The following is a 26,108-nucleotide window of genomic DNA, read 5'->3' on the forward strand; positions in this document are numbered from 1 at the left end:
TACATTGAGATATTGCACGCAAATACATTTTATATACCGTCAAAGTGAAATTTATAACGATAACCAAGCCGTTCGTAACAAAGTTATGTAGAACAAATAAAAACATTATCAGCCTCTACGTACAAATACATTTTTATATATATTCAAAGTAAAAATTACAACGTCTGTAACAAAGTTGGCGTTCTCCTTTTAGGTAATAAAGAGCCTCGCGTTAACTCAGGGGTTGTTGTTACGATTGGCTGCTGCCTGAAAGGGGTACGAACCGCTTCAAAAGGTTCGTGGGGCGACCCCCTTTTTAAATTATAACAAAGTTCTCTTGTTCTTGTTTTACTGATCACAGTTGATGGTACGTTCAGTTCGGCGATGGTTTCCATTATGAAGTCCCACCCGCGAGGCGTTTTAGCCTTAAGCAACCCGTGACGCGCGTGAATCACATCGATGATGTTGGATCCTGGAATGGCTTGATTTTTGTAATTTTGTAATTAATTCAACCCTAGTGTTCCAAAACGGCTTGTTACCAGATCGTCTAAGTTTGTTCAACAAAAGTTCAGCATTTTTCCTATACCTTATATTTACAGTGTCAAGTATCTCTTTAACATCGTCTCCGCTAGAAGAGTCATTTGTCAATCGTTGTTGATCTGGTTGCAGTTGCATCAGAGTTAGGGTTTACATTTCTTTATCGGCCTGTTTGTTGAGCGTCAAGTATCTCTGTAACATGTTAGTGTATCTTTAAAAAAATTTCATCATCATTTTTGTGTAGTATTTAGCTAATTTCGACAACAGTTTTTTATAACCGGTCCAACTTGTGTTTGGAAACCAGGAACATTTTCTCTGCATACTCCATTATGAGCCGCCGACTCTATTAGCTATAAAGCTAGTGATTAAAGGTATCGCAAAGCTGAGCAGCGAACCTATAAAACCGCCTCAATGGTTCACAATCACAATGTGCTTCTTGTCTTTAATGGGGCAGCTTTTATCGCTTAATTTCTTTATAGCCTTGCGCCATCTTTTCCGTATATTTTTTTGTCGCTCTCTAAGAGGTATCTTTCCTTTAAGGATTTTGAGAGCGATCTCGCCAATAGCTGATATCAAATCATTACTGGCGCTGCGTAATATTGATTTTCGGACCGTCGGTTTTGTTTTGCTCAATGCTGTTAAAAGATCCCAATTACACCGGATTCTGTTCGACGTCTTTACAGGCGCGGCGATACTACCAAGAATGACCGTTGAGATGAGAAATATCAAATTTTAGAGCTTCTTTTTGCACACATAAACCACTGGAACATCTGGCAGGAACAAACCGGTTCTTAGCCGTAGTTCCTCTGGTGTGTCGGATCTTAAATCTACGAGTAAATAACTGTAAGGCGCGTGTGTAGCATCTTCAAAAGGTTATAAAAATAAAAGTGTTTTACTGGGGTAAATTTGCCAAGCCAACGTAATAACTAGAGATGAATGAATAAAAATAAAAAAAATCGATTCACCGTTTTGCCAATTATATTTGCGGCAAATTACGTTAAAAACTGCAATTTCCTGGCTGCTGAGAGCCTTTATAGTGATGTAGAACACTGTGGCTTTTAGTAACACGCATAGGGAGTCTGCTTTGGTAGTGAAATAATACTGAGAGTCCGTAGGACATGTAGATGACAGGCGTCGCTCTTAGAATCACTGTACACTTCACTTATTAGGGCAGTCACGGGGGCCAAAACTGACCAAATAACTCAAGTATGAACTCAGCCTTACAGGTCGATGTTAGTGCCAAGAAGAAGCGCACTCCTTTTACTCCTCTGGTCCGTCAGAACAATAACCCACAAAAAAAATATCCTGTCTGTCGAGCATAAGCCTTCACTCGGTCAGCATTTGCTCAATAATCTATCACTATTGCTAATGCCAAAAAAAAAAACAGGAGTGGATCTAAAACAGAGATGACACGTGAATGGAATATTTGCATGTCTTCTTTGATTTGTACCCACTCCTGCTTTTGGCTACCAAATCATAAGCACATTTTTTCTAATGGGACCATACAGGCCATACAGCTGCTACACAGACAGGATCTGTTGTGCGTCTCATTTTTCCTTCCTTCTGACAGATAATAAGAAAGGTCAAATAAATCACGATGTCAGCCAGGCCGAAAGGCAAAATAGTGGCCCAGTCATGACCAAGTGTGGAGATGGCAGTAGCAGCAGCAGCATCAGGATACCACAAAGTGGCAAGGTGACATAGTGTGGTGATGGCAGTAGCAGCAGCATCAGGATACCACAGAGTGGCAAGGTGACATAGTGTGGAGATGGGAGTAGCAGCAGCAGCATCCGGAGGATACCACAGAGTGGCAAGGTGACATAGTGTGGAGATGGCAGTAGCAGCAGCAGCATCAGGAAACCACATATGGGGACGCTGCATATGTTGACGCAGGGCTGTGGTGCCAACATTGGCACCCTGGCCACGCTTCACCTTCTGCCCACATATTCTACATATGGCCATGTTAACCTCCTCCGGCAGCTTAATAGAAAACTGCCACACCACTGAGTAGGTGATTTTCCCCCCAACAGTCCGCACTGACTGACTGCTACCGCCGCTGCTTCCGTGAACCCCTGCACCATTACTTTCCGGGCAGGTAGGCTGCTGTAAAGCAGGTAGTCTACCCCGAGCACGTTTGGCTCCCGACCTCCCACTGCTGCCACCCTGCTGACTCCCAGCTATGCTTTCAACACATATAACCACAGACGCGAACTGAGAATATATTTTTCTTTTTGTACTGAAATAGGCCACTAAACGCTTCCAAGACATATAACCGCCGACGTGAACTGAGAATATACAGTACACACACCTTCTCATTCAAATAGTTTTCTTTATTTTCATGACTATGAAAATTGTAGATTCACACTGAAGGCATCAAAACTATGAATTAACACATGTGGAGTTATATACATAACAAAAAAGTGTGAAACAATTGAAAATATGTCATATTCTAGGTTCTTCAAAGAAGCCACCTTTTGCTTTGATTACTGCTTTGCACACTCTTGGCATTCTCTTGATGAGCTTCAAGAGGTAGTCACCTGAAATGGTCTTCTAAAAGTCTTGAAGGAGTTCCCAGAGATGTTTAACACTTGTTGGCCCTTTTGCCTTCACTCTGCAGTCCAACTCACTCCAAACCATCTCAATTGGGTTCAGGTCCGGTGACTGTGGAGGCCAGGTCATCTGGCGCAGCACCCCATCACTCTCCTTCATGGTCAAATAGCCCTTACACAGCCTGGAGGTGTGTTTGGGGTCCTGTTGAAAAATAAATGATGGTCCAACTAAACGCAAACCGGATGGAATAACATGCCGCTGCAAGATGCTGTGGTAGCCATGCTGGTTCAGTATGCCTTCAATTTTGAATAAATCCCCAACAGTGTCACCAGCAAAGCACCATCACACCTCCTCCTCCATGTTTCACGGTGGGAACCAGGCATGTAGAGTCCATCTGTTCACCTTTTCTGCGTCGCACAAAGACACGGTGGTTGGAACCAAAGATCTCAAATTTGGACTCATCAGATCAAAGCACAGATTTCCACTGGTCTAATGTCCATTCCTTGTGTTCTTTAGTCCAAACAAGTCTCTTCTGCTTGTTGCCTGTCCTTAGCAGTGGTTTCCTAGCAGATATTCTACCATGAAGACCTGATTCACACAGTCTCCTCTTAACAGTTGTTCTAGAGATGTGTCTGCTGCTAGAACTCTGTGTGGCATTGACCTGGTCTCTAATCTGAGATGCTGTTAACCTGCGATTTCTGAGGCTGGTGACTCGGATTAACTTATCCTCCGCAGCAGATGTGACTCTTGGTCTTCCTTTCCTGGGGCGGTCCGCATGTGAGCCAGTTTCTTTGTAGCGCTTGATGGTTTTTGTGACTGCAATTGGGGACACTTTCAAAGTTTTCCCAATTTTTCGGACCTTAATTTCTTAAAGTAATGATTGCCACTCGTTTTTCTTTACTTAGCTGCATTTTTCTTGCCATAATACAAATTCTAGTCTATTCAGTAGGACTATCAGCTGTGTATCCACCTGACTTCTCAACAACGCAACTGATGGACCCAAACCCATTTATAAAGCTATGACATATTTTCAGTTGTTTCACACTTTTTTGTTATGTAAATAATTCCACATGTGTTAATTCATAGTTTTGATACCCTCAGTGTGAATCTACAATTTTCATAGTCATGAAAATAAAGAAAACTCTTTGAATGAGAAGGTATGTCCAAACTTTTGGTCTGTACTGTATGTTTGTTTTTGTACTGAAATAGGCCACTAAATGCTTTCAACACCTATAACTGCCGACGTGAACAGAGAATATATTTTTCTTTTTGTACTGAAATGGGCCACTAAATGCTTTTGCCACATATAAGTGCAACAGTGAAGTGCGTATATTTTTTTTCATTTTTGTACTGAAATAGGACACTGAACGCTTTCACCACATATAACTGCAGTAGTGAAATGTGTATATATTTTTCCTTTTTGTACTGAAATAGGCCACTAAACTCTTTTACCACAAATAAATGTTACAGTGAAGTGCATATATTTTTTTCCTTTTGTACTGAGCTAGGACACTGAACACTTTCACCACATATAACTGCAGAAGTGAAATGTGTATATATTTTTCCTTTTGTACTAAAATTGGCCACTAAACTCTTTCACCACACATAAGTGCAACAGTGAAGTGCTTATATTTTTCTCCTTTTTGTACTGAAATAGAACACTGAACGCTTTCACCACATATAACTGCAGAAGTGAATAATGTTGAATAAGCCACGGCACTCCAGAGGGATTCCAATCAATTTCTTTATTACACCTTGTGTAGCAACGTTTCAACCTAATGGTCTTTGTCAAGTGAATGCGTATATATTTTTCCTTTTTGTACTGAAATAGGCCACTAAACTCTTTCAACACAAATAACTGCAGAAGTGAAATGCGTATATATTTATCTTTTTCCACAGATATAAGCCACTAAAGGTTTTTCAACATAGCACTTGCACCCCAATAACAAGAACAAATTGCTGGAATGCCAAAAGAGCTGTATAATGGCTATTTGGTTCCCCAAATAATGTTTCCCTGCACTTGTAAATCGCTTTTTTCTTCACAATGTTTTTTTTTTAGAACTATCCCTAGCGACTTCAGACGTCTCTCCCTGCACTAAAATGCTGTGAAATGATTCCTCCTTATCGTTTCCCTGCACTTCTAAATCACTTTTCTGGCACTGTCTCTAGCGCCTCCTGACGTCTCTCCCTGCACTAAGATGCTGTGAAATGATTCCTCCCTATCCTTTCCCTAAACTCATAAATAATTTTTTCTGTTTTTTTTTCACAATTAGGTTTTTCCTATTGCTGTCCCTAGTGCCTTCTCATGTTTGTCCCTGCAGTCAGAACACTGGAAAATATCTGACTCTAAGATGGCCGCCGTATTTATAGGGCTGTGACATCACAGGGCTGGCTGGCTGCTGATTGGCTGCATGCATGGCATTATGGGTCAGCCCACCTTCCTAGAGTTCCTTGCACCATGTCCTCACATTTGTAGATGGCATTTTAGGGAAAATTGTGATTCAATACTACAAAGCGCGAGAAAATTCGCATTTGTTGCGAATCAAACTTTTCCTGAAATTCGGATCGAATTCCACTTCGTCATCTCTAGTAATAACCTGTAATTTATCACGTGGGTTCTTTAGTGTTTAATGTTTAAATTTATGGTCCAGCTTTTCTTACCCTGACAAAAAACTTTTTGAACAAGATACATGATGCTCAAATTTCTGTGGTGCATGTATTTGGTGAAAGCGTTTTGTATTTCAAGATTTTCTCAAGCCGCCTCCATGAGATCATCAACGACCGCCAAATTTACCTTGTCCGGCGGGAATAGTTTGTCATTTGTAAAATTTGTGTTAATTTTTAACGTTAATTTATTTTAGTCCTAACAGCAGCACAAGTGGGAAGTTCTCCCCTGTGAAACTAATAGGACAGGTGGAATTTTTTATGACAATTTTTTTTCCTACCAAGCACTAATTAAATAATTAGTAGAAAACCCACCTCTATAAAGGGCAGACTGGCCCATAATTCAGTGCTTTATATCAAGTAGAACCAAAACAAGGGTGGGAAATTTGTGTGCTGCTGTTAGGACTAAGGGAAAACAAATTTATGTTAAAAATTAACGCTTCCCTTACGTCCTAACCAGCAGCACAAGTGGGGACCTAGCAAGCAACACAAACAAATTGGGAGGGCCTCTTTACTGGTACATAATACCGTCCCCTTTCTTTTTTTTTCTTTTTTTATTATGAGACGGCAGCAGACAGAATGGTGCGTCCGAATGCTACCCCCTCCGAGCGCCTAGAGTCTAGGCGATAATGTCTAACGAAAGTGCTGTGGGAGCTCCAGGAAGCCACAGCACAAATCTGTTCAAGTGGAACTAGATTCTTTTCCGCAAAGGAAGTTGATATTGCCCTCGTGGAGTGGGCGGTGACAAAGGATGGAGGAGCCAAGCCTTGGGATAAAAAGGCTTCCTGGATTGCCTCCTTTACCCATCTACTTAGAGAGGGTTTGGAGGCTTTTAGACCTTTGCTTTTACCGGAGAAGGAGAGCAGCAGGTGTTCTGATTTCCAAAAGTTTGCAGTCCTGTTCAGGTAGATTTTTTGTTTCCTGGAAATGTCCAAGGAGTGAAGGGCTTCCTCTTCAGGAGATAATGGAGTAGGACATAGGACTGGCAAGGAGATGGTTTGATTTTGGTTACCGAATGAGGGAACCTTAGGAGCAAAGGTCGGTAGAAATCTCAACAGCACAGAGTCATGGAGAAAGAGGGTATAGGGCTCAGCGGCCGCTAGGGCCTGTAACTCTCCAATTCTTTTGGCCGATGTTATGGCCAGTAAAAATGTGACCTTTAAGTACAGAAACCTAAGGTCTACATTCTCGAAGGGTTCAAAAGGGGGAGAGGATAGCCCCTTTAGATCAATGGATAAATCCCATTCAGGCATAGGTCTCAGGATTCTAGTTTTTAATCTTTCGGCTCCCTTGAGGAAACTCCTGAGTAGGGGGTCTTGAGATAATGGTCTACCTAAAGAGGCAGAGAGAGCACTGATGTGGACTCTGAGAGTAGACGGGCTTAGACCCTTGTCCAGGCCGTCCTGCAGGAATTGTAAAATAGCTGAAAAAGGAGGATCTGAGGGTACTACCTCTTTAACAGCACACCACTGAAGAAAGATCTTGTGAATTCTTGAGTATGCCTTGTTTGTAGACTCCGCACGGGAGTGTGAAATAGTTCTCAAGTCCTCTGCAGAAAGCCCTCTAGCTTCTAGTAGGGGCCGGTCAATCTCCAGGCTGTCAGATTGAGTTTCCTCAGATCTAGGCAGGGGCCTGTGTCCTGATACACAAGGTCCTGCATTAGGGGAAGTCTCCAATATGTGCCCTGACTCATCTTCTTGAGCTGGGTGAACCAAGACCTCTTCGGCCAGAATGGTATTATTGCAATGACCGGGGTCTGGTCTTGTCTGATTTTCGTCAATATTCCTTGGTATCATGGAAAGTGGAGGGAATATGTACGCCAGCCTGAACCTCCATGGAATGGACAGAGCGTCTATCGCCAGAGGATTGTCCTCCTTGTAGAGGGAGCAAAACTTGTCCACCTTCGCGTTCAACCGGGTCGCCATCAAGTCGATCTCCGGAGTGCCCCAACGTAGAGTGATCTGGGAGAAGATGTCTCTGTTCAGTGACCATTCGTCTGGAACTGGTAGACCCCGACTGAGTCGATCCGCAAATATGTTGAGATCTCCCCTGATGTGAACCGCGGAAAGGTGTGATAGACTGAGCTCTGCCCAAGAGAGAATTAGACCAACTTCTTGGAGAAGAGGTTGAGATCTCGTACCTCCCTGTCTGTTGATGTAAGCGACCACAGTCGTGCTGTCCGAACGGACTCTCACCGCCTTTCCGCGGATGAGAGGAGCAAAATAATAAAGAGCCAGACGTACGACTCTTAGTTCTCTCATATTGGGTGAGAGAAGCCTCTCCTGTGGAGTCCAGATACCTTGTACTGGACTGTCTTCCAGATGGGCTCCCCAACCTAGAAGGGAGGCGTCTGTGGTCAACGTGATCCAACGAGGTTGAATCAAGGATCTCCCATCTGATAGGTTCCTCCACCATTTGAGTGAGGACCGGACTTTGACAGACAGGGAGTGAGTCTTGTCCAACCCCTTGGGGATGTGGTTCCAGACTGCTAACACTTCTTCTTGAAGTGGACGGAGGTGCCAAAGGGCCCAAGGAACTGCTTCTGCAGATGCTGACATGTGGCCCAACATCTTCATAAGTGTTCTGATGGACACCTGACGAGGTGCCATGAGAAACTGTGCGGCTCTTATGACCCGATCTTTCCTCTCTGGAGATAGAGAGAGAGTCATTGCTTGAGAATCCACTATAAACCCCAGGAATACCCGGGAAGTGGAAGGCAGGATCTGCGACTTTTCCCAATTTATTAACCAGCCTAACCGCTGGAGAGCCTGAAGAGCCAGATGAAGATGGGTTTGAAGAATGTCTAGAGAGGCGGCTTTTAAAAGCCAGTCGTCTAGCTATGGCACGATTTCTAGCCCTTGAAGCCTGAGTTTGGCAACAACCGGAGCCACAACCTTGGTAAAGGTGTGGGGGGCGGAAGAGATGCCAAAGGGTAGAACAGCAAACTGGTAATGCTTTACCACACCCTGGAGACCGCAACTCTTACGAACTTTCGGTGAGTTGGATGAATAGGGACATGAAGATAAGCGTCCTTTAGATCTATGGTGACCATGAGGTCTCCGGGATTTAAAATATTGATTAAAGAGCGGATATTCTCCATTCTGAAGCGCTTCTGCCTTATGAAGTGGTTTAGGTAGCGTAGATCTATTATCATGCGCCAGTCTCTGGAAGGCTTTGGGACTAGAAATATGGGGGAATACACCCCTCGCCCTCGTTCGTGGGAGGGAACCTCCTCTAGGGCTTTTTTGTTATGGTAAAGGAGGACCGCGTCCTCCAGGATCTTTTGTGTGATTTGGGGTAAAGGCCAGGTTAACACAAATTGCTCCTGAGGGGGAGACACGAAATCTATCGTGTAGCCGGACAAAATGATATTTAGGACCCACTGGTCCGGAATTTCTTGCAGCCAGGACTGCTGAAAAAAACTTAAACGACCTCCGACCGGAGGAACATTTGGAAGTTGTGCATCGCACGGAGGGTCTGGAGGGGAAGGGGGAAGGTAAGCAGGAGAATCATAGGTCCGCCTTGCGATCCCTGCCCCGAGCACGACCGCTTCCGCGTCTGGAGGACCCCTGAGGTCTTTGGAATCTAGAAAGGCCCTGGGATCTTGTGTTTATGGACCTACTGCGCCCCCGAATGGACTGTTGAGGGAGATTTTTCCCTTTTTTGTCTGCCAAGCTTTCCATGAGCTTATCTAGCTCAGAACCAAATAGCCTTCCTGGCTCATAGGGCAGGCCGCATAAGTTGAACTTAGAGATGTTATCAGCGACCCACGGTGGTAACCAAAGGGGCCTGCGGCTGGCAGAAGATAGCACCATACTTTTCGCAGCCAGCTTTAAATGCTGCGTAGAGGCGTCGCATAGAAAATGTGCTCCTAACAGGAGGGTCTTAAATTGATCCAGAATGTCCGTTCTTGCCACTCCGGCCTCTAGGTCAGCCTGAATTCTTAGGATGCGGGAACGTACAAAGTCCACGGTCTCAGAGGAGGCAACAGCTGCTGACGCGGAAGCTGCTGCAGCGGAGTAATTGCGCCTTAGGGTACATTCAACCCTTCGGTGTAATGGATCCTGGAGATTACTACCGTCATCTGATGGGACTAGGGTCCTTTTGGACAATTTGGATATCGCCATGTCGACCTTTGGAGGCGGTACCCAAAGGTCAGACTCCGATTCCTGGAGGGGGAACATGAGTTTAGACCTCTTAATGAGAACTGGACCCTTCTACGGATGTTTCTATTCGGTAAGCATGAAACGCTTAAGGTTTTCGTCCACTTTGAAGGTTCTTAACCCCCTAGAGGTGGACGGCGGAGCTTCCCCTTCCTCAACATCACGATCCCTTCACCGGATGGAGCATAAAAGCCTTTGGGTTTTTTCGGCTGGAAACAGGAACAGTGAGTCTCGCAGGAAGCGCAGACTAGATGTCTCTGCTTGTGGGAGGATTTCCCGTGCTGATCACCATTAGGGGACGCCATCTAGAAAGAAACTTTAAGTTTAGTAGTAGTAGTAGCCACAGAAACTGTAGCCTTAGCTTTCTGCTCAGAAGTAGTAGTAGCAGCCACAGAACTGTAGCCTTAGCTCTCTGCTCAGAAGAGGTAGTACTCCTCTTGATGTGGGCTTATATAGGTGGACTAGCTCCACCTCTGACCTTAGCTCGCCCCCCCCCCCCCGCCCCCGATAACTCCGCCTCACCTAACTTTTCCTGAACCCTCAGGAATATTAGTTTTGGATAATATATATATTCTATATCTCTTTAAATCTTGTAGCCCCCTGAGCTCATATTGCAGAAATACACCTGCATGTAGTACAACAAACCCGGCCCCCTGCAGCCTGGACTGACGCTACCTCCGGAGCAGCAGACGGCGGATCGCGGACAACAATACCGTCGGCGGAGGGACCGAGGACGACTTGAGGCCAGCAGGAGCTAGAACCACCATTAAGTGGTAGGAAAATCTCTGTATCAAAAAGAAAAGAAAAACGAATCTTTTAAGGTATCAGGCCGTAGCCTGACCCGTCCTACTGTCCACAGGGACAGAGAATAAAAGCACTGAATTATTGTCAGTCTGCCCTTTATAGGGGTGGGTTTTCCACTAATTATTTAATTAGTGCTTGGTAGGAAAAATCCTTGTCATCAAAAATTCCACCTGTCCTACTAGTTTCACAGGAGAGAACTCCCAACTTGTGCTGCTGGTTAGGACGTAAGGGAAAGCTGTATTCCCTCGGTAAACCTGATATTTGTAGACAAATGGGTTAACAGTTTCTGCCAACACGCATAAAACCAAATGACATTGTCGGATTTGTGTGACAATAACGTATCCGCGTATATTAACAGTCGTTTTACAAAAAAAACTCTTTCCGGAATTTGAGGGTCCTGCTGCAACACAAATGCAATGTACGATTTTCGGTAACATCTCTTATACACAAGGCAGAAGTCAATGTATCATCAGAAACATTGCGCATCTAAATTGTGCAGAAGAAGAATAGATCACCTATTGCATCCAGCATCACTAACATAGTTGAACAGTTTTATCATATGCAAAAGAAGAAAGATCAACCTTTGCTGGTATGAGCCAGTCAAACCAGCCCGCCTCTTCATTATTTAACAAAACACGAGATGAAGTACAAAGATGTATAACCAGGATATGCATAGAGGTGATTGAACAACAGGTGAGAGAGAAGAGACATCATCCGTATCTGAGAATGGTTGCTCAGGCGGTTCGACCCACAGACCTAAATTTCTTCCATGGTCCCCATACAACGTCAAATTTATGCGGAGTAGCTGCGACCCAGTAAGCCATTTGTTCCAGGAGGCATATCTGGTCACATTTAAGCAACCATTGACCGATTGGAGGCGGATTTGGGGATTCCCACATCGCCATTATAGTCTCACCGCAGCTAGCAACTGGGAGTCAAGCTTACATTTATGTACCGTTATCCGGGTTCCCTGTTCATAGCCCAATAGACAGAACTGCGGAGAGGGTGCAATGGTTCTTCCGTGTACTTTAGATAGTACCTCGCAAACCGAGGAACAAAATGGCATGATGAAGGAGCAAGACCACCATATGTGCTTGTATGTGCCCATCCCCCCGCATCCCCTTTAGCACATGGGTGAGGAGGAGGGATACATAGTGTGCTTTTATAGGCTTTTAATAGGAATTTATTAGGATTTTATTAGGATTTTAATAGCTTGATAGTTTTTTTTAATAGGATTTGAATAGGAATTTATTAGTTTTTTAGGATTTAAAGAGCTTAATAGGTTTTAGATAGATAGATAGATAGATAGATAATAGATAGATATATGGATAACAGATAGATGTATAGATAGAATAGATAGATAAATAGATAGAAAGATAAATAGAATAGATAGATAATAAAGAGATAGATAATTGATAGATAGATAGATAGATAGATAGATAGAAAGCTAAATAGATAGATAGATAATTGATAGATAGTAGATAGATAGATAAATAAATGACTAGATAGATTGATAGAAAGATTGATAGAAAGATAGATAGATAGATAGATAGATAGATAATAGATAGATAAATAGTCTGATAAAAGAGCTTGATATACCCTGAATATCATTTTATTTAAAACGTGATTGAAGTGTGTTCTGGCTTGATAGATCCTGACATACAGTATGTTAAAGCATCTTGTGGGGCATTCTGAGGGTGTTTTTGGTGCCAAATGAAGGTCACACTTTAATTATACCATTAGAACTATTATTGTAGCTCTTTTTATGAACTGTTTTGCTTTATTTAATTCCTGACGCCTAATAACAAATGTCCAAAGAGCTTGGGTTGGTCTGTTTATACAGTAGGCAGGCTCTAGATGAGGGCTTTAGACACATTGTAACAACTTTACAAACAGCGTGGGGATGGTCTGTATATACAGTATTCTAGCTATAGCTGCGGTCTTTGGAGATCTTATAACAGATGTCCCAGGACTTCTGAAGGTCGTACTTTAATTAAGCAAATCAAAATCCCATTCAGCCTAATTTAGATGGCTGTAATTTTTATTTAATATATGTTAGTATTGAATCACCCGTGGGCAATGAGTGGCAAGAGAGCGCTGGATAACACAGTCAAAACAATTAAACCTCTAGAGTGAGTACTTATTCTGTTAATCTGTGCTTTGTAGCATAGAGCGACTGGTGCACAGAGGTTTTTACGGTATTGAGAGAAGGTAATGTCGGAGTTAGTCTCGAGAATGTCAAAATTATTGACAGTAGTAATGTTAGTAATTCCTTGGTTTACCTTATCTTCTGATCCACAGTGGTTCCTGGATTGTTGGTCCGCTTAGGATATGGTTATTTGATGGGAAGTTGCTGATGTTGTTCTTGCGGCGTCTTCCTAGCTCACCTCTCAGCAGCCGTGCGGCTCCGGCCGGAAGCACGCGCAGCGCGAGGGAGCTTGTGTATGTGTTGCCCGGGAGACCGATGATGGTGACGTCACCAAGCAAAGTACGAGGGCCTCTGTTGGACAAAAGTTAACCAACGCGTTTCGGAGCCTATCGGGCTCCTTCGTCAGGGTTAATCCGTTCGTTGTACCTGGGTTGTTTATGTAGCTCCTCCGGTTCCCATGGCAACAGGTAAACAAAGTTCTTACAGCCACAGAAATGTCAGTATGTTTCCCTATATTAAATCTTTTTTATTATTAGTTGTTACTGAAATGCAAACAATTCTATTTCCTGATTTAAAAAAATAATTTTTTAAAAAAGGATAACACCATGTCAGGTGACCAAATTGATTTTATAGATGAGTGTATCAAATTCATATTAGATCATAATTATTTTAAATATGGATCCGACTTTTACCTCCAGACGTGGGGGACCGCGATGGGGACCAGATTCGCACCGAGTTTCGCAAACCTATACATGGGCAGATGGGAGGAGCTCACCATCTTTCCCCAGGGGGAGCTCGGTGCGGGTCTGGTCCTCTGGAAGCGATTCATAGATGATATTATCTTCATCTGGCAAGGGGATACCTCATCCCTTGACAGTTTTTTAATTAATTTAAATAAAAATGAATTTTATCTGGAATTTACGCCCCATCACGATAAAGAACATATCACCTTCCTGGATTTGAGTATATTCATCGAGAATGGAAAATTATACACAAAAACGTACCATAAACCTACAGATGCAAATGGATTCATCCCCCTGGACAGCTGTCATCTGCCAATATGGCTCAAAAACATACCCTACAGTCAGTACATACGTGCACGAAGAAACTGTACCACTGAAACTCACTACGAAGAGGAAGCCGAGATATTAAATGCTAAATTTACTGAAAAGGGCTATGAACTAAAATCACTCATTCCCATTATCAGAACAGTAAAAAATCTGGATCGAAACACCCTATTAAAGGATAAAACACTAAATAAAAGTAGCAAAAGAGACCCGGAGGACCCTAAAGTGATTAAAGTCCCAATTATCACCACCTACAGTATAGGGGTGAACAATTTTAGAAGGATCATATACAAACATTGGGACATCCTAAAATATGACAAGATCATTGGTGACAGGATCCCTAATAACCCGACGTTTATCTTTAAAAAAGCCCCAAACCTGGCTAATTTGGTGGCCCCGTCCATCAAAAAAGATGTAGCGAATGACAAGACATACAATAAAAAGGGTTTCTTCCCCTGCAGATTATGTAATAACTGCAAAACCGTGAAGCATCAAATCAAACCCACATTCCAAATGGACACACAACAGGGCAAATATACAATCAAGGACTTCATCACGTGCCAGACGAAGGGAGTCATTTATTATATCAAATGTCCATGCAACAAAATATATATTGGACGTACTAAAAGAGAACTGAGGGTCAGGATAAGGGAACACATTAATAATATTAACAAAAAATCATATAATCACCCATTATCACGGCACTACTCAGAGTTCCACCAAGGCAAATTCCTAGGATCCCAGTTTGGGGGCATTGAAAGGGTTAAGGAAGACAAGAGGGGAGGGGACTATATCAAAGCGATGTCTAGAATAGAAAGTAAATGGATATTCAAATGCAACAGCTTGGCCCCGGTGGGATTAAATCAGGAAATAGAATTGTTTGCATTTCAGTAACAACTAATAATAAAAAAGATTTAATATAGGGAAACATACTGACATTTCTGTGGCTGTAAGAACTTTGTTTACCTGTTGCCATGGGAACCGGAGGAGCTACATAAACAACCCAGGTACAACGAACGGATTAACCCTGACGAAGGAGCCCGATAGGCTCCGAAACGCGTTGGTTAACTTTTGTCCAACAGAGGCCCTCGTACTTTGCTTGGTGACGTCACCATCATCGGTCTCCCGGGCAACACATACACAAGCTCCCTCGCGCTGCGCGTGCTTCCGGCCGGAGCCGCACGGCTGCTGAGAGGTGAGCTAGGAAGACGCCGCAAGAACAACATCAGCAACTTCCCATCAAATAACCATATCCTAAGCGGACCAACAATCCAGGAACCACTGTGGATCAGAAGATAAGGTAAACCAAGGAATTACTAACATTACTACTGTCAATAATTTTGACATTCTCGAGACTAACTCCGACATTACCTTCTCTCAATACCGTAAAAACCTCTGTGCACCAGTCGCTCTATGCTACAAAGCACAGATTAACAGAATAAGTACTCACTCTAGAGGTTTAATTGTTTTGACTGTGTTATCCAGCGCTCTCTTGCCACTCATTGCCCACGGGTGATTCAATACTAACGTTTACATTTACCTAAGGAGAACAATAGCTCCTTATCGGCTAGTCAGCAGCAGGAGCTGCTTTATCAGGCAGATCTACACAGCCTCAACAACAGGAGCGCAGGGGGGGCTCTATATAATTCTTTTATTTAATATATGTTGTTAGTAATATGCAGTTGCTATATGTCGATAATATTTATTCAGCTATGTGTCGTTAGTAAGCGGATTCAATCCAGGAAGGACCCATTGGCGATGTAAAGCATCCATACTCGGGAAATCTGGGTACTTACACAAAATGGACTGGTCGTATTTCACTAAATGGACGCCGCAGGCAAAAATAGGAGCTTAGATAGATGGATAGATATTAGGAGATAGATGGATAAGGACGTGTCCGGTAATATCTGTGAAGGTTGCAGAAAGTCAAGCTATTTTTAAAACTTAATTGAGTTGTAGTCTGAATATACCATATTAGGGCTTGTCCGGACTGGCTGGAAAAGGGGCGTGGCCACCTGTCACTTTGAGTTTGACGAGAACTGTCTCCCTATACTACTGACAATATTTGTGGTGGTATATCCACCACTGTTGTTGGCTTTTGTTTCAATAAATTGTTTGAGATGAGGAAATCACCATTGCATGCTTCTACTTAAAAGTCCTACTTTCATAATATATCATTGTAGCGTGAACTTTTTACGTTTTCAATAAATGTCACCCGAAAGCCAATTTTCCCTAATTTATTGTGAGTAGTGTATATTACAAGGTTTTTATTTGCCTGTACTACTTCTGCAAAGTTGTATGAAACGTTAGTGACCATGTACAGTAACTATAAGGCTTCTTTCACACTGCTGGCAGGCGATCTGGCAGGCTGTTCCAGCAATGAGCAGCCTACCACAGCTATCTGGATCCTTGCTGGATGTTAACAGAATGTTTACCGACCCCATTGACCATACTGGGGTCTGGCAGAGATCTGGCTGCTACCTGGAAAATATGCGTGCAGCTGTATTCGACTGGTCGAATCCTGGCATATTTGCTGGCTAGCGGCCGAATCTCTGCCAGACCCCATTATAGTCAGTGAGCCATCCTGCATTGTCGGTAATATCTGGTAATGCTAGATCCAAATAGCTCCGGCAAGCTGTCCTCTGCCGGAACTATGCCAGCCATGTAAAACAGGCCTAATACAGACTTTAAATGGAAATCAGGACAAGATATGTAAAATGTATTTGTGATATGAAAGATGTATTTGCAAACATACTTAGTTTTTGTATAGAATTTGTGTACATTTTAAATGATAGAAATACGATATACAATAATATCATTATCTATATACTTGGCAGAAACAAGTAACATTGTTACATGCATAAGTGATGACATGGCATGTGTACATTAAGCATTATTTGTTATCTTTTGCAGCTTTATGAAAAAGTAGCACTTTTTCTCACTAACCTCGGTAAGAATTACAAGTTATTAAATAACGTGTAACTTTTATTTTTGCTTATAACTGTGCTATCAGCTTGAAGACCTGGGTAAACGACGAAAAATAAACTAATATGAACCATGTCAATAGTTAAAAGGGTTTTCCAAATTTTTTTACTGGTGACATATCCTCTGGATAGGTCATCAGTATCTGATTGGTGGGGGTCCAACACCTGGGATCCTCTTGCTGTTTGACATGAAATACAGCTATCAGTAAAGCCAGTAAGCTCACAATGGCCATTCCTGCAAAAGTGAGTCTGACTCTATAACATGGAGCCTTGATATAGTGAGTTAGGAAATGGGTATATTGGTCATCAGTGATGGCAAGTTCGCAGTGTTTGTCAACAAACACATGCAGGCTGCCATTTTGATTCACAAGTCTGGCGATGCCTGTGTCTTGAGCCGGTCTGAAACAAATGCGGTCACCGGGAGCAGGCAGTTCCGAGTGGCTGTTCTCGGAACTGCCTGCTCCCGGTGAACGCATTTGATTTCAGACCGGCTTACGACACAGGCACAGGTAAGCACTTACCCGTGCATCGCCGGACTTGTGAATCAAGATGGTAGCCCGCATGTGCTAGTTAGCGAACACTGCGAACTGGCCATCACTGTTGGTCATCATGACAGTCCAGTGCCCTGTTATTATATACTGTCGAGTTATATTATTATGTTGACCACCAGCTAATATCCAGAGTAACCTCCATTTGCGGCATGGACAGCAGCTAGACGGACTGGGAGGAGCACAGTAAGGTCCTGTTAGGTTGTCACAGGTATCTGGGACCACGCTCACTGCAGTGCATCCCACAGCTGCTGGAGGATGCATGGGGAAGGATAGTCATTCTTTTCCAACAAATGTTGGATATTTCTAGGTGTGTGACATGTTGCATTGTCTGGCTGGAAGATTCCATCAACCCCAGGGAACACAACCAGGATGGATACATACTCAAATTGGTTGAGAGTGCCTTTCACATGGCTGATTGGGTCTAGAGAAGGTCACGAAAACATTCACCAGACCGTTTTGCTGCTGCCACTACTAGCTTGTGTTCTTTCAGCAATGGTTGCAGGGTGTTTATTGTCTGATGTTTCTCCTCTGACATGCCAAAGTCTATCTATCTGATGAAGCAGAAAACATGACTTATCAGAGAAGGCAAGTCTTTGCCAATCATCAGAGGTCCAAATCCAATACTGCTTAAAAAATTGAAGCATTTTCTGCTCACGCAAGTTTGTTAGCAGAGGTGCAGCAACCTTCCGTCTGCTTCGAAACCCAATATGCTGTAGGGTTTGCTGAACTGTTTATGACACACTTCTGGTAGCCCCCTGGTTCATTTTGGTGTTGAGCTGCTCCACTCTAGTGTGCACCTTTGTAATCAACGTTCACTTCTCGTGTCAATGGGACATGGTTCACCGTGGTTTTCATGTCGCTTATTGGCCATGGTGCCATTTGTCTACTCATGATACACTTTCACCACAAGAGCACGTAAACAGTTGACAAACTGCGCAGTTTCATAAATAATGCCACCCTTGTTCCAAAGGCCAATAAACACTGCCACTGCATCTCCTCATCACACAGATCAAAACATCGGTCGATGGAATGGGAAGGGATGCAGTAAATAGCAGGCCACGATGGTGATGAGCCTTCCTAGCATCGCGGGTGACACTAGGGAGGCTCGTCCCCATCGCGCCCTGCTATTGCAGTTAGATGTGTACTAATTACTTATCTATTGTCAAACTTAAAGAGAACCTGCTGCAAAATACAGTGCAATCTGCAGGTAGCATGTTGTAGAGCAGGAGGAGACTAATATACAGTATTGTGGGAAAAAGTTCTGCATAACTTAAAATTTATACATTTATATCTCTGCCCTTATTAAGCTAAGTAGCCAATTGGGCTGTCTTAGCAGTAACTGATAACCTTTCCTACATGAGTGTGTGCAAAGAAATAGCTGTCAGTCACTGATAAGACTGCCTACTTGGCGACTGAACTCTGAAAGAGCAGAAATTTGTCAAATCTGCTCAGCTTGTTCTGCTCTATAACATGCTGTCTGCATTTTGGACTGCATTTCATGGTGACAGGCTCTCTTTAAATGTAAGTGTAAAGGTTTCTTATAAAGGTAATAGATATTTAAAGGTTTCCTGCAAAATAGTTATAGATAATATTTTTTCTTATCTTTCGCTGATTGACAGATTGCAGAAGCTTTACTAATCCTGTCTCATTTTCATATAGCGTAAATTTAGACTACATAAGACTTAAAATACACCACAATTATCAGTGGTTGATAATGGGTGATAAATATGGCACACCGTTAAAACGTCTAGTCTACATAAGTTCATGCTACCTATTAGTTGGTGTACTTTACGCCAGAATTTTGCATCAAAATGTTGGTGCATATTTGCACACTGTTGCATCTTAAGCTATGTCCCTTTCTGATAGGGCACATCCCTCTCCTGCTAAGACACACCTCCTTGTCAACCTAGTTAAAGAAAGTGCATAAAGCCCAAATGTGGTGCAAAGCACCTATACCAGGGATCAACAACCTCCGGCACTCCAGCATGCTCTATTCACTTCTATGGGAGACACAAGAACTGCCAAGCAAGTGCCCATGCTGGGAGTAGTTTCACAGCAGTTGGAGTGCCGAAGGTTGCTGACCCTTGACCTATGCTGTTTTTTGGTGCAAATGAGAACGAGCATTCCGGTGCATTTTTATTAGTAAATCTCCAGCTATCTCTGTGTTTGAGTGTAAAATCTGTTTCAAAATCTACATCTGTGCACGTTTCTACCCACAGAACAGCCACGTACTGAATCAGAGTGGGAGAACAGCTTCACTTTGAAAATGTTTCTTTTTCAGTTTGTCAATCTGAACAGTTCGACCTTTTACATAGCATTCTTTCTTGGGAGGTAAGTGCATTTTCCTTATTAACTGAACTTCAGGAAGTAGAAGACCTTTTACACCTTGGGGACCAGTAACTCACAGAATTTAGAAATAATCTCCCAGTAGGGGACATAAACAATATATCACTGAAAAAATAGCCCCTAAAATGTAACCTTTACTAGATATATTTTAAAACGGAATACACAGAACCCCCAAAACAGAAAATAAGACATTTGTGTAAACAATACATCAACAACAAATATATCTTGTGCCCACACAAATGTATAATGATATAGTGTATGCACAATTACTCAGAACTCAGCAAGGGCAATATGATGAAACTTATCTGCATAATATATATAACATTATAATGCAGAAAACCATGGTTGTGACCAGGGGCGTTGCTAGAGTCTGAAAAGATCCGGGGCACGAGCCCACGTGTAGCCATGCCCCCACCCCATGAAGCCACGCCCTCATCACCACCGGGGGGGGGGGGGCCTTCACAGTAGTTATTAAGCCCTTTCAGCAGTCCCCCATTCAGTCAATGGGGAACTGCTGAATGGGGTTAATAACTACAGTGAAGGGTCTAGCCATCTGGGCAACCCCACAGATCATCCATAACAGTGCCATCCACAGATCCCCATAAGTGTCATCCACATATCCTCCATGAATGTCATCCACAGATCCCCCATAAATGTCATCCACAGATCCCCCATAAATGACATCCACAGATCCCCATCAGTGTCATCCACAGATCCCCCATAAATGTCATCCACAGATCCCCCATAAGTGTCATCCACAGATCCCCATAAGTGTCATCCACAGATCCCCATAAGTGTCATCCACAGATCCCCATAAGTGTCATCCACAGATCCCCCATAAGTGTCATCCACAGATCCCCCATAAGTGTCATCAACAGATCCCCCATAAGTGTCATCAACAGATCCCCCATAAGTGTCATCAACAGATCCCCCATAAGTGTCATCCACAGATCCCCCATAAGTGTCATCCACAGATCCCCCATAAGTGTCATCCACAGATCCCCCATAAGTGTCATCCACCACAGATCCCCATAAGTGTCATCCACAGATCCCCCATAAATGTCATCCACAGATTCCCCCATAAGTGTCATCCACCACATAACCCTTATAAATGTCTTCCACAGATCCCCCTAAGTGTCATCCACAGATCCCGTCCCCGCCCAGCGCCACCTCCTAGCTAATTTATTCACTTCACTTGCCTCTGTGTAATTGCAGAGAAGCGCCTTAATCTCACACAGGCGCACTGACAGAGGCATCGTCGAACGAGGTGCGCTGGAAGACGGCGCATGTGCACTTCGCTCGACGATGCCTCTGCCAGTGCGCCTGTGCGAGATTACACAGAGGCAAGTGAAGTGAATAAATTAGCTAGGAGGCGGCACCGTGAGCAAGAGTGCGCTCTACACGGTGGCGTACCTTGCTTATGGGTGGCGCCGGCTCTGGCCCCCGTTGGCCCTGCATTCGGGGCACTGGACAAAACATCCGGGGCTCCAGCCCCCGAATGTTTTGACCGAACGACGCCCCTGGTTGTGACCATAACTCACAGTTACTTGATACCAGTAACTGGGTGCCAGGCACTCTTCACTGGATAGCTGTAGGGTCACCTTAGGGATATAACATCTTCCCCACCCCATTTGTTGGTTGCTACCCCTGAAGACTGCCTGGCACCCATTGACTGGTATCAAGTAATCGTGAGTTATGGTCAGAACCATGGTTTTCTGCATTATAATGTTATATATATTATGCAGATAAGTTTCATCATATTGCCCTTGCTGAGTTCTGAGTAATTGTGCGTACACTATATCATTGTACATTTGTGTGGGCACAAGATATATTTGTTGTTGATGTATTGTGTACACAAATGTGTTATTTTCTGTTTTGGGGTTCTGTGCATTCCCTTTTTAAATATATCTAGTAAAGGTTAAATTTTAGGGGCTATTTTTTCAGTGATATATTTTGGGCACCAGAAGCCCAATATCAACTGTACCATAATTCACAACATCCTCCTAGATATGTGCTGCTATTGTCGAAATGATTCCAGCAATTTGACTGTAAGGCTGGAATCGCACATGCAGTTTTTAGTACAGTTTTGATGCAACTTTATGTGTCAAAGAAAGAAGTGGGTGGAAAAGGAAGGAGAAGTATAAATCCTTCCTTTTTAATTCCCATTCCTGTTGAATCTGCTACTGGCTTAGGCTCAGAAAACTTCACAAAAACTGCATGTGTGATTGCAGCCTAGTACAGGTTTAGGCTCCAGAAATATTTCACTGGCATTCCACTGTGGGTCTGTTGTATCTAGGACATGAGTCACATGGTAGGGAAATCTCTTTTGTAATAAAAATTTTAGGAGATCAATCATCCATGAATTGTAGGACACTCAACCTATGACAAAAATAGCCTTGCATAAAGAATGTATTTATTCAGTAGATGATTCCTGCATATTTTGCATTGTATTTAGTTAGATGAAGATGGCTTCACTGTTCTTGAAAAGGAGCCACTACTTGCCACTTATGACCCATCAGAAGAACAGAAAAAAAAAAAAAGCATTCGTTATGCTTTTTTTAAGCATCCATTATGCTCAGTTATGCACATTTTGCACCCGTTATTTTAGATAGAATAAAAGTCCTGTATGTGGCCTTTCATGAAACCTGTGTGTAGCCTCTAAGTTCAGATAGGAAATCTGTTTATCAGCTTCTCTCCTGCTGCAGCAGTTACGCAGTGCCATTGTATTATTTATATAGGCTTCTTTTTTAATTAAATGGGCATTTGTTGTTTTGGTGCAGATTAGCTATGGCAGACATCCATGTAAGCCACTACAGGCTGTAAAGTTGTTCACTAAATCCAGCACATTTGCCAGGTTAACTCTTGCAGGTTCAGCTGTATGAACTAGAGTAAGGCACATTTATAGATGCCATATCATAGGTTCGCCTCTGAACTATTGATCCAGTGTGATTCAGATATTCATCTAACATTTTTATAATTGCAGGTTTACCGGAAGACCGGGTGCTTATTTAAGGCTTATAAATAGATGGCGACTGGAAGAGGTTGGTGTACGACGCGTATCTATCTATCTATCTATCTATCTATCTACCTATCTCATATCTGTCTATTGTAAGAGGGTACCTGGAATCATCGTGGATGGAAGGTATGTGTCACCGAGGTTCCTGGCCTTGGTGAAGTAAGAGCCAGTATTTTGTGTCAGCAGCAGCTATTGCTAATTTACACCTTGAGATTTAGCATGGCTGTCATAGCTGGTCTGGGACGGCTCTTACTGGGAGTAGTCAAAGTGCTGGATGGGTGACTACTCCCCATGTTCCAGGTTGGGTTTTGCCAGGCATAAATACCAGCCAGTACTGCCAGGTGGGGTGGATTTACCTCCCTCTGACAGTGGACCTCAGGAGTCTGTGTGCTGTGAACTGAGGGCTGTGCTGGGATTTGAGGTTTGAGCCGGGCTGGAGGACTCAGGCCCCTCTAAAGGAGAACAGGCCGCCTATGGACTTGATGAGGCTGAACTACTAACAGGGTGTGAATTAACACCCAGGAGAAAAGGTGACTTTTATTGTTTATGGACTTTCCTTGTGTGTGAACAAACACCAAGCCACCTGCGTTTTGTGATACACCTTATCTGCATTTTGTTATACACCAATGTGCGAATAAACACCGCTGTATGATTCAAGAACTGTACTTTGCCTCTATACTGCATCCACTAGTCCAAACTACCAGAGCGAATCCCCACAACTGGTGGAGGATGTGGGCAAGGGCAGTAAGGCTGGCGTGAACGCCGATATATTTTTCGGTTTGCATTTTTGGGCACAGTTATATGTCGTACATCAAACCAGCTGTATTTCAACCTGTGCCCCACGACAAGATGGAGGCTGTTGTGAAGGCCCTCATGGAGGCTAATTTGCAGCAGCGAAATACCAACCTGCACCAACGGGAGGCTAATAAGCAGCAGCAAGAGACCAACCAGTTGCTGTAACAACACGTAATGGCTTTGCAGACAGCAGTAGCAACCCCAAGTGTTCACGGTACCCGGAAAGCAGTCCGTGCAGCAATCCCTAGGATGACACCCGCAGACGACATTGAAACCTACCTGGCGATGTACAAGAAAGTGGCCATCAGGGAGAAGCTATCCCGAGACCAGTGGGCTGAGGTCGTCGCTCCATTCGTGGCATCCGATTCCCAGCGGGTGTATTTCGACTTGCCGGATGATCAAGCAGCAGACTACGAAAAGTAAAGGGTGAGTTTTTTGCAAGACTGGGGTTAAATGTCTTGGTCCGGGCCGAGCGGGTACATCAGTGGGGGTTTAAGCCCGCTGAACCTGGGAGACCCCAGTATTATGAATTACTCCACGTTTTGCAAAAGTGGCTACAACTAGGGATGAGCGAACTCGAACTGTATAGTTCGGGTTCGTACCGAATTTTGGGGTGTCCGTGACACGGACCCGAACCCGGACATTTTCGTAAAAGTCCGGGTTCGGGTTCGGTGTTCGTCGCTTTCTTCGCGCTTTTGTGACGCTTTCTTGGCGCTTTTTGAAAGGCTGCAAAGCAGCCAATCAACAAGCGTCATACTACTTGCCCCAAGAGGCCATCACAGCCATGCCTACTATTGGCATGGCTGTGATTGGCCAGAGCACCATGTGACCCAGCCTCTATTTAAGCTGGAGTCACATAGCGCCGCCCGTCACTCTGCTCTGATTAGCGTAGGGAGAGGTTGCGGCTGCGACAGTAGGGCGAGATTAGGCAGATTAACTCCTCCAAAGGACTTGATTAACTGATCGATCTGCAGCTGTGGATCATTGAGCTGCTGATCCTCAATTGCTCACTGTTTTTAGGCTGCACAGACCGTTTGTCAGTCTCATTTTTCTGGGGTGATCGGCGGCCATTTTGTGTCTTGTGGTGCGCCAGCACAAGCTGCGACCAAGTGCATTTAACCCTCAATGGTGTGGTTGTTTTTTGGCTAAAGCCTACATCAGGGTGAAGCTGTGACACCAAGTGCATTTAACCAGCAATAGTCTGTTCATTTTTTGGCCATATACAAAATCAGGGGCAAGCTGCGCCTGTCACCAAGTGCATTTAACCCTCAATGGTGTGGTTGTTTTTTGGCTAAAGCCTACATCAGGGTGAAGCTGTCACACCAAGTGCATTTAACCAGCAATAGTCTGTTCATTTTTTGGCCATATACAAAATCAGGGGCAAGCTGCGCCTGTCACCAAGTGCATTTAACCCTCAATGGTGTGGTTGTTTTTTGGCTAAAGCCTACATCAGGGTGAAGCTGTCACACCAAGTGCATTTAACCAGCAATAGTCTGTTCATTTTTTGGCCATATACAAAATCAGGGGCAAGCTGCGCCTGTCACCAAGTGCATTTAACCCTCAATGGTGTGGTTGTTTTTTGGCTAAAGCCTACATCAGGGTGAAGCTGTCACACCAAGTGCATTTAACCAGCAATAGTCTGTTCATTTTTTGGCCATATCCCAGTCTAATTCTGTCACTAAATCCATACCGGTCACCCAGCGCCTAAATACTAGGCCTCAAATTTATATCCAGCTAAATCTGTCCCTAGTGCTGTAGCTGGGCGAGTTATTTAGTGTCCGTTCAAGCACATTTCTTGTTCTGGGTTGAAATACAATTCCCAATTTAGCAATTTCATAATTTAGTGGTTCCTGCTATATCAGAGCTCTTTGAAATCTATCCCAAAAAGGGTATATAATATTGAAGGTGCACATAGGGTCATTCAGAGTAACTTCACACACACCCGCTACTGTGTATTTCCAAGTCTAATTCTGTCACTAAATCCATACCGGTGACCCAGCGCCTAAATACTAGGCCTCAAATTTAATTCCCTCTAAATCTCTCGTTACCCACCGCTGTACTGTTGTTGCTGGGCAAGATATTTAGTGTCCGTCAAAGCACATTTTTTGTTCTGGGTTGAAGTACAATTCCCAATTTAGCAATTTCATAATTTAGTGGTTTCTGCTATATCAGAGCTATTTGAAATCTATCCCAAAAGGGTATATAATATTGAAGGTGCACATAGGGTCATTCAGAATAACTTCACACACACCCGCTACTGTGTATTTCCAAGTCTAATTCTGTCACTAAACCCATACCTGTCACCCAGCGCCTAAATACTAGGCCTCAAATTTAAATCCCTCTAAATCTCTCGTTACCGTTGTCCTGTTGTAGCTGGGAAAGTTATTTAGTGCCCGTCAAAGCACATTTTTTGTTCTGGGTTGAAGTACAATTCCCAATTTAGCAATTTCATAATTTAGTGGTTCCTGCTATATCAGAGCTATTTGAAATCTATCCCAAAAAG

The 26,108-nt window shown here is 43.4% G+C and overlaps 1 protein-coding gene across 1 annotated transcript in view; it reads left to right on the plus strand.

The window, feature by feature from the left end:
• ANO4 (anoctamin 4) overlaps window positions 1-26,108 on the plus strand; it is a 426,239-nt gene that overhangs the window by 358,291 nt on the left and 41,840 nt on the right. The window contains exons 19-21 of the mRNA XM_044277391.1: window positions 16,827-16,863; window positions 19,668-19,779; window positions 22,778-22,835. Of these exons, the coding sequence (XP_044133326.1) occupies window positions 16,827-16,863; window positions 19,668-19,779; window positions 22,778-22,835 (207 nt within the window). The remainder of the gene's footprint in view (window positions 1-16,826; window positions 16,864-19,667; window positions 19,780-22,777; window positions 22,836-26,108) is intronic.

This window comes from Bufo gargarizans, chromosome 2, assembly GCF_014858855.1.
Source record: "Bufo gargarizans isolate SCDJY-AF-19 chromosome 2, ASM1485885v1, whole genome shotgun sequence".
NCBI lineage: Eukaryota > Metazoa > Chordata > Amphibia > Anura > Bufonidae > Bufo > Bufo gargarizans.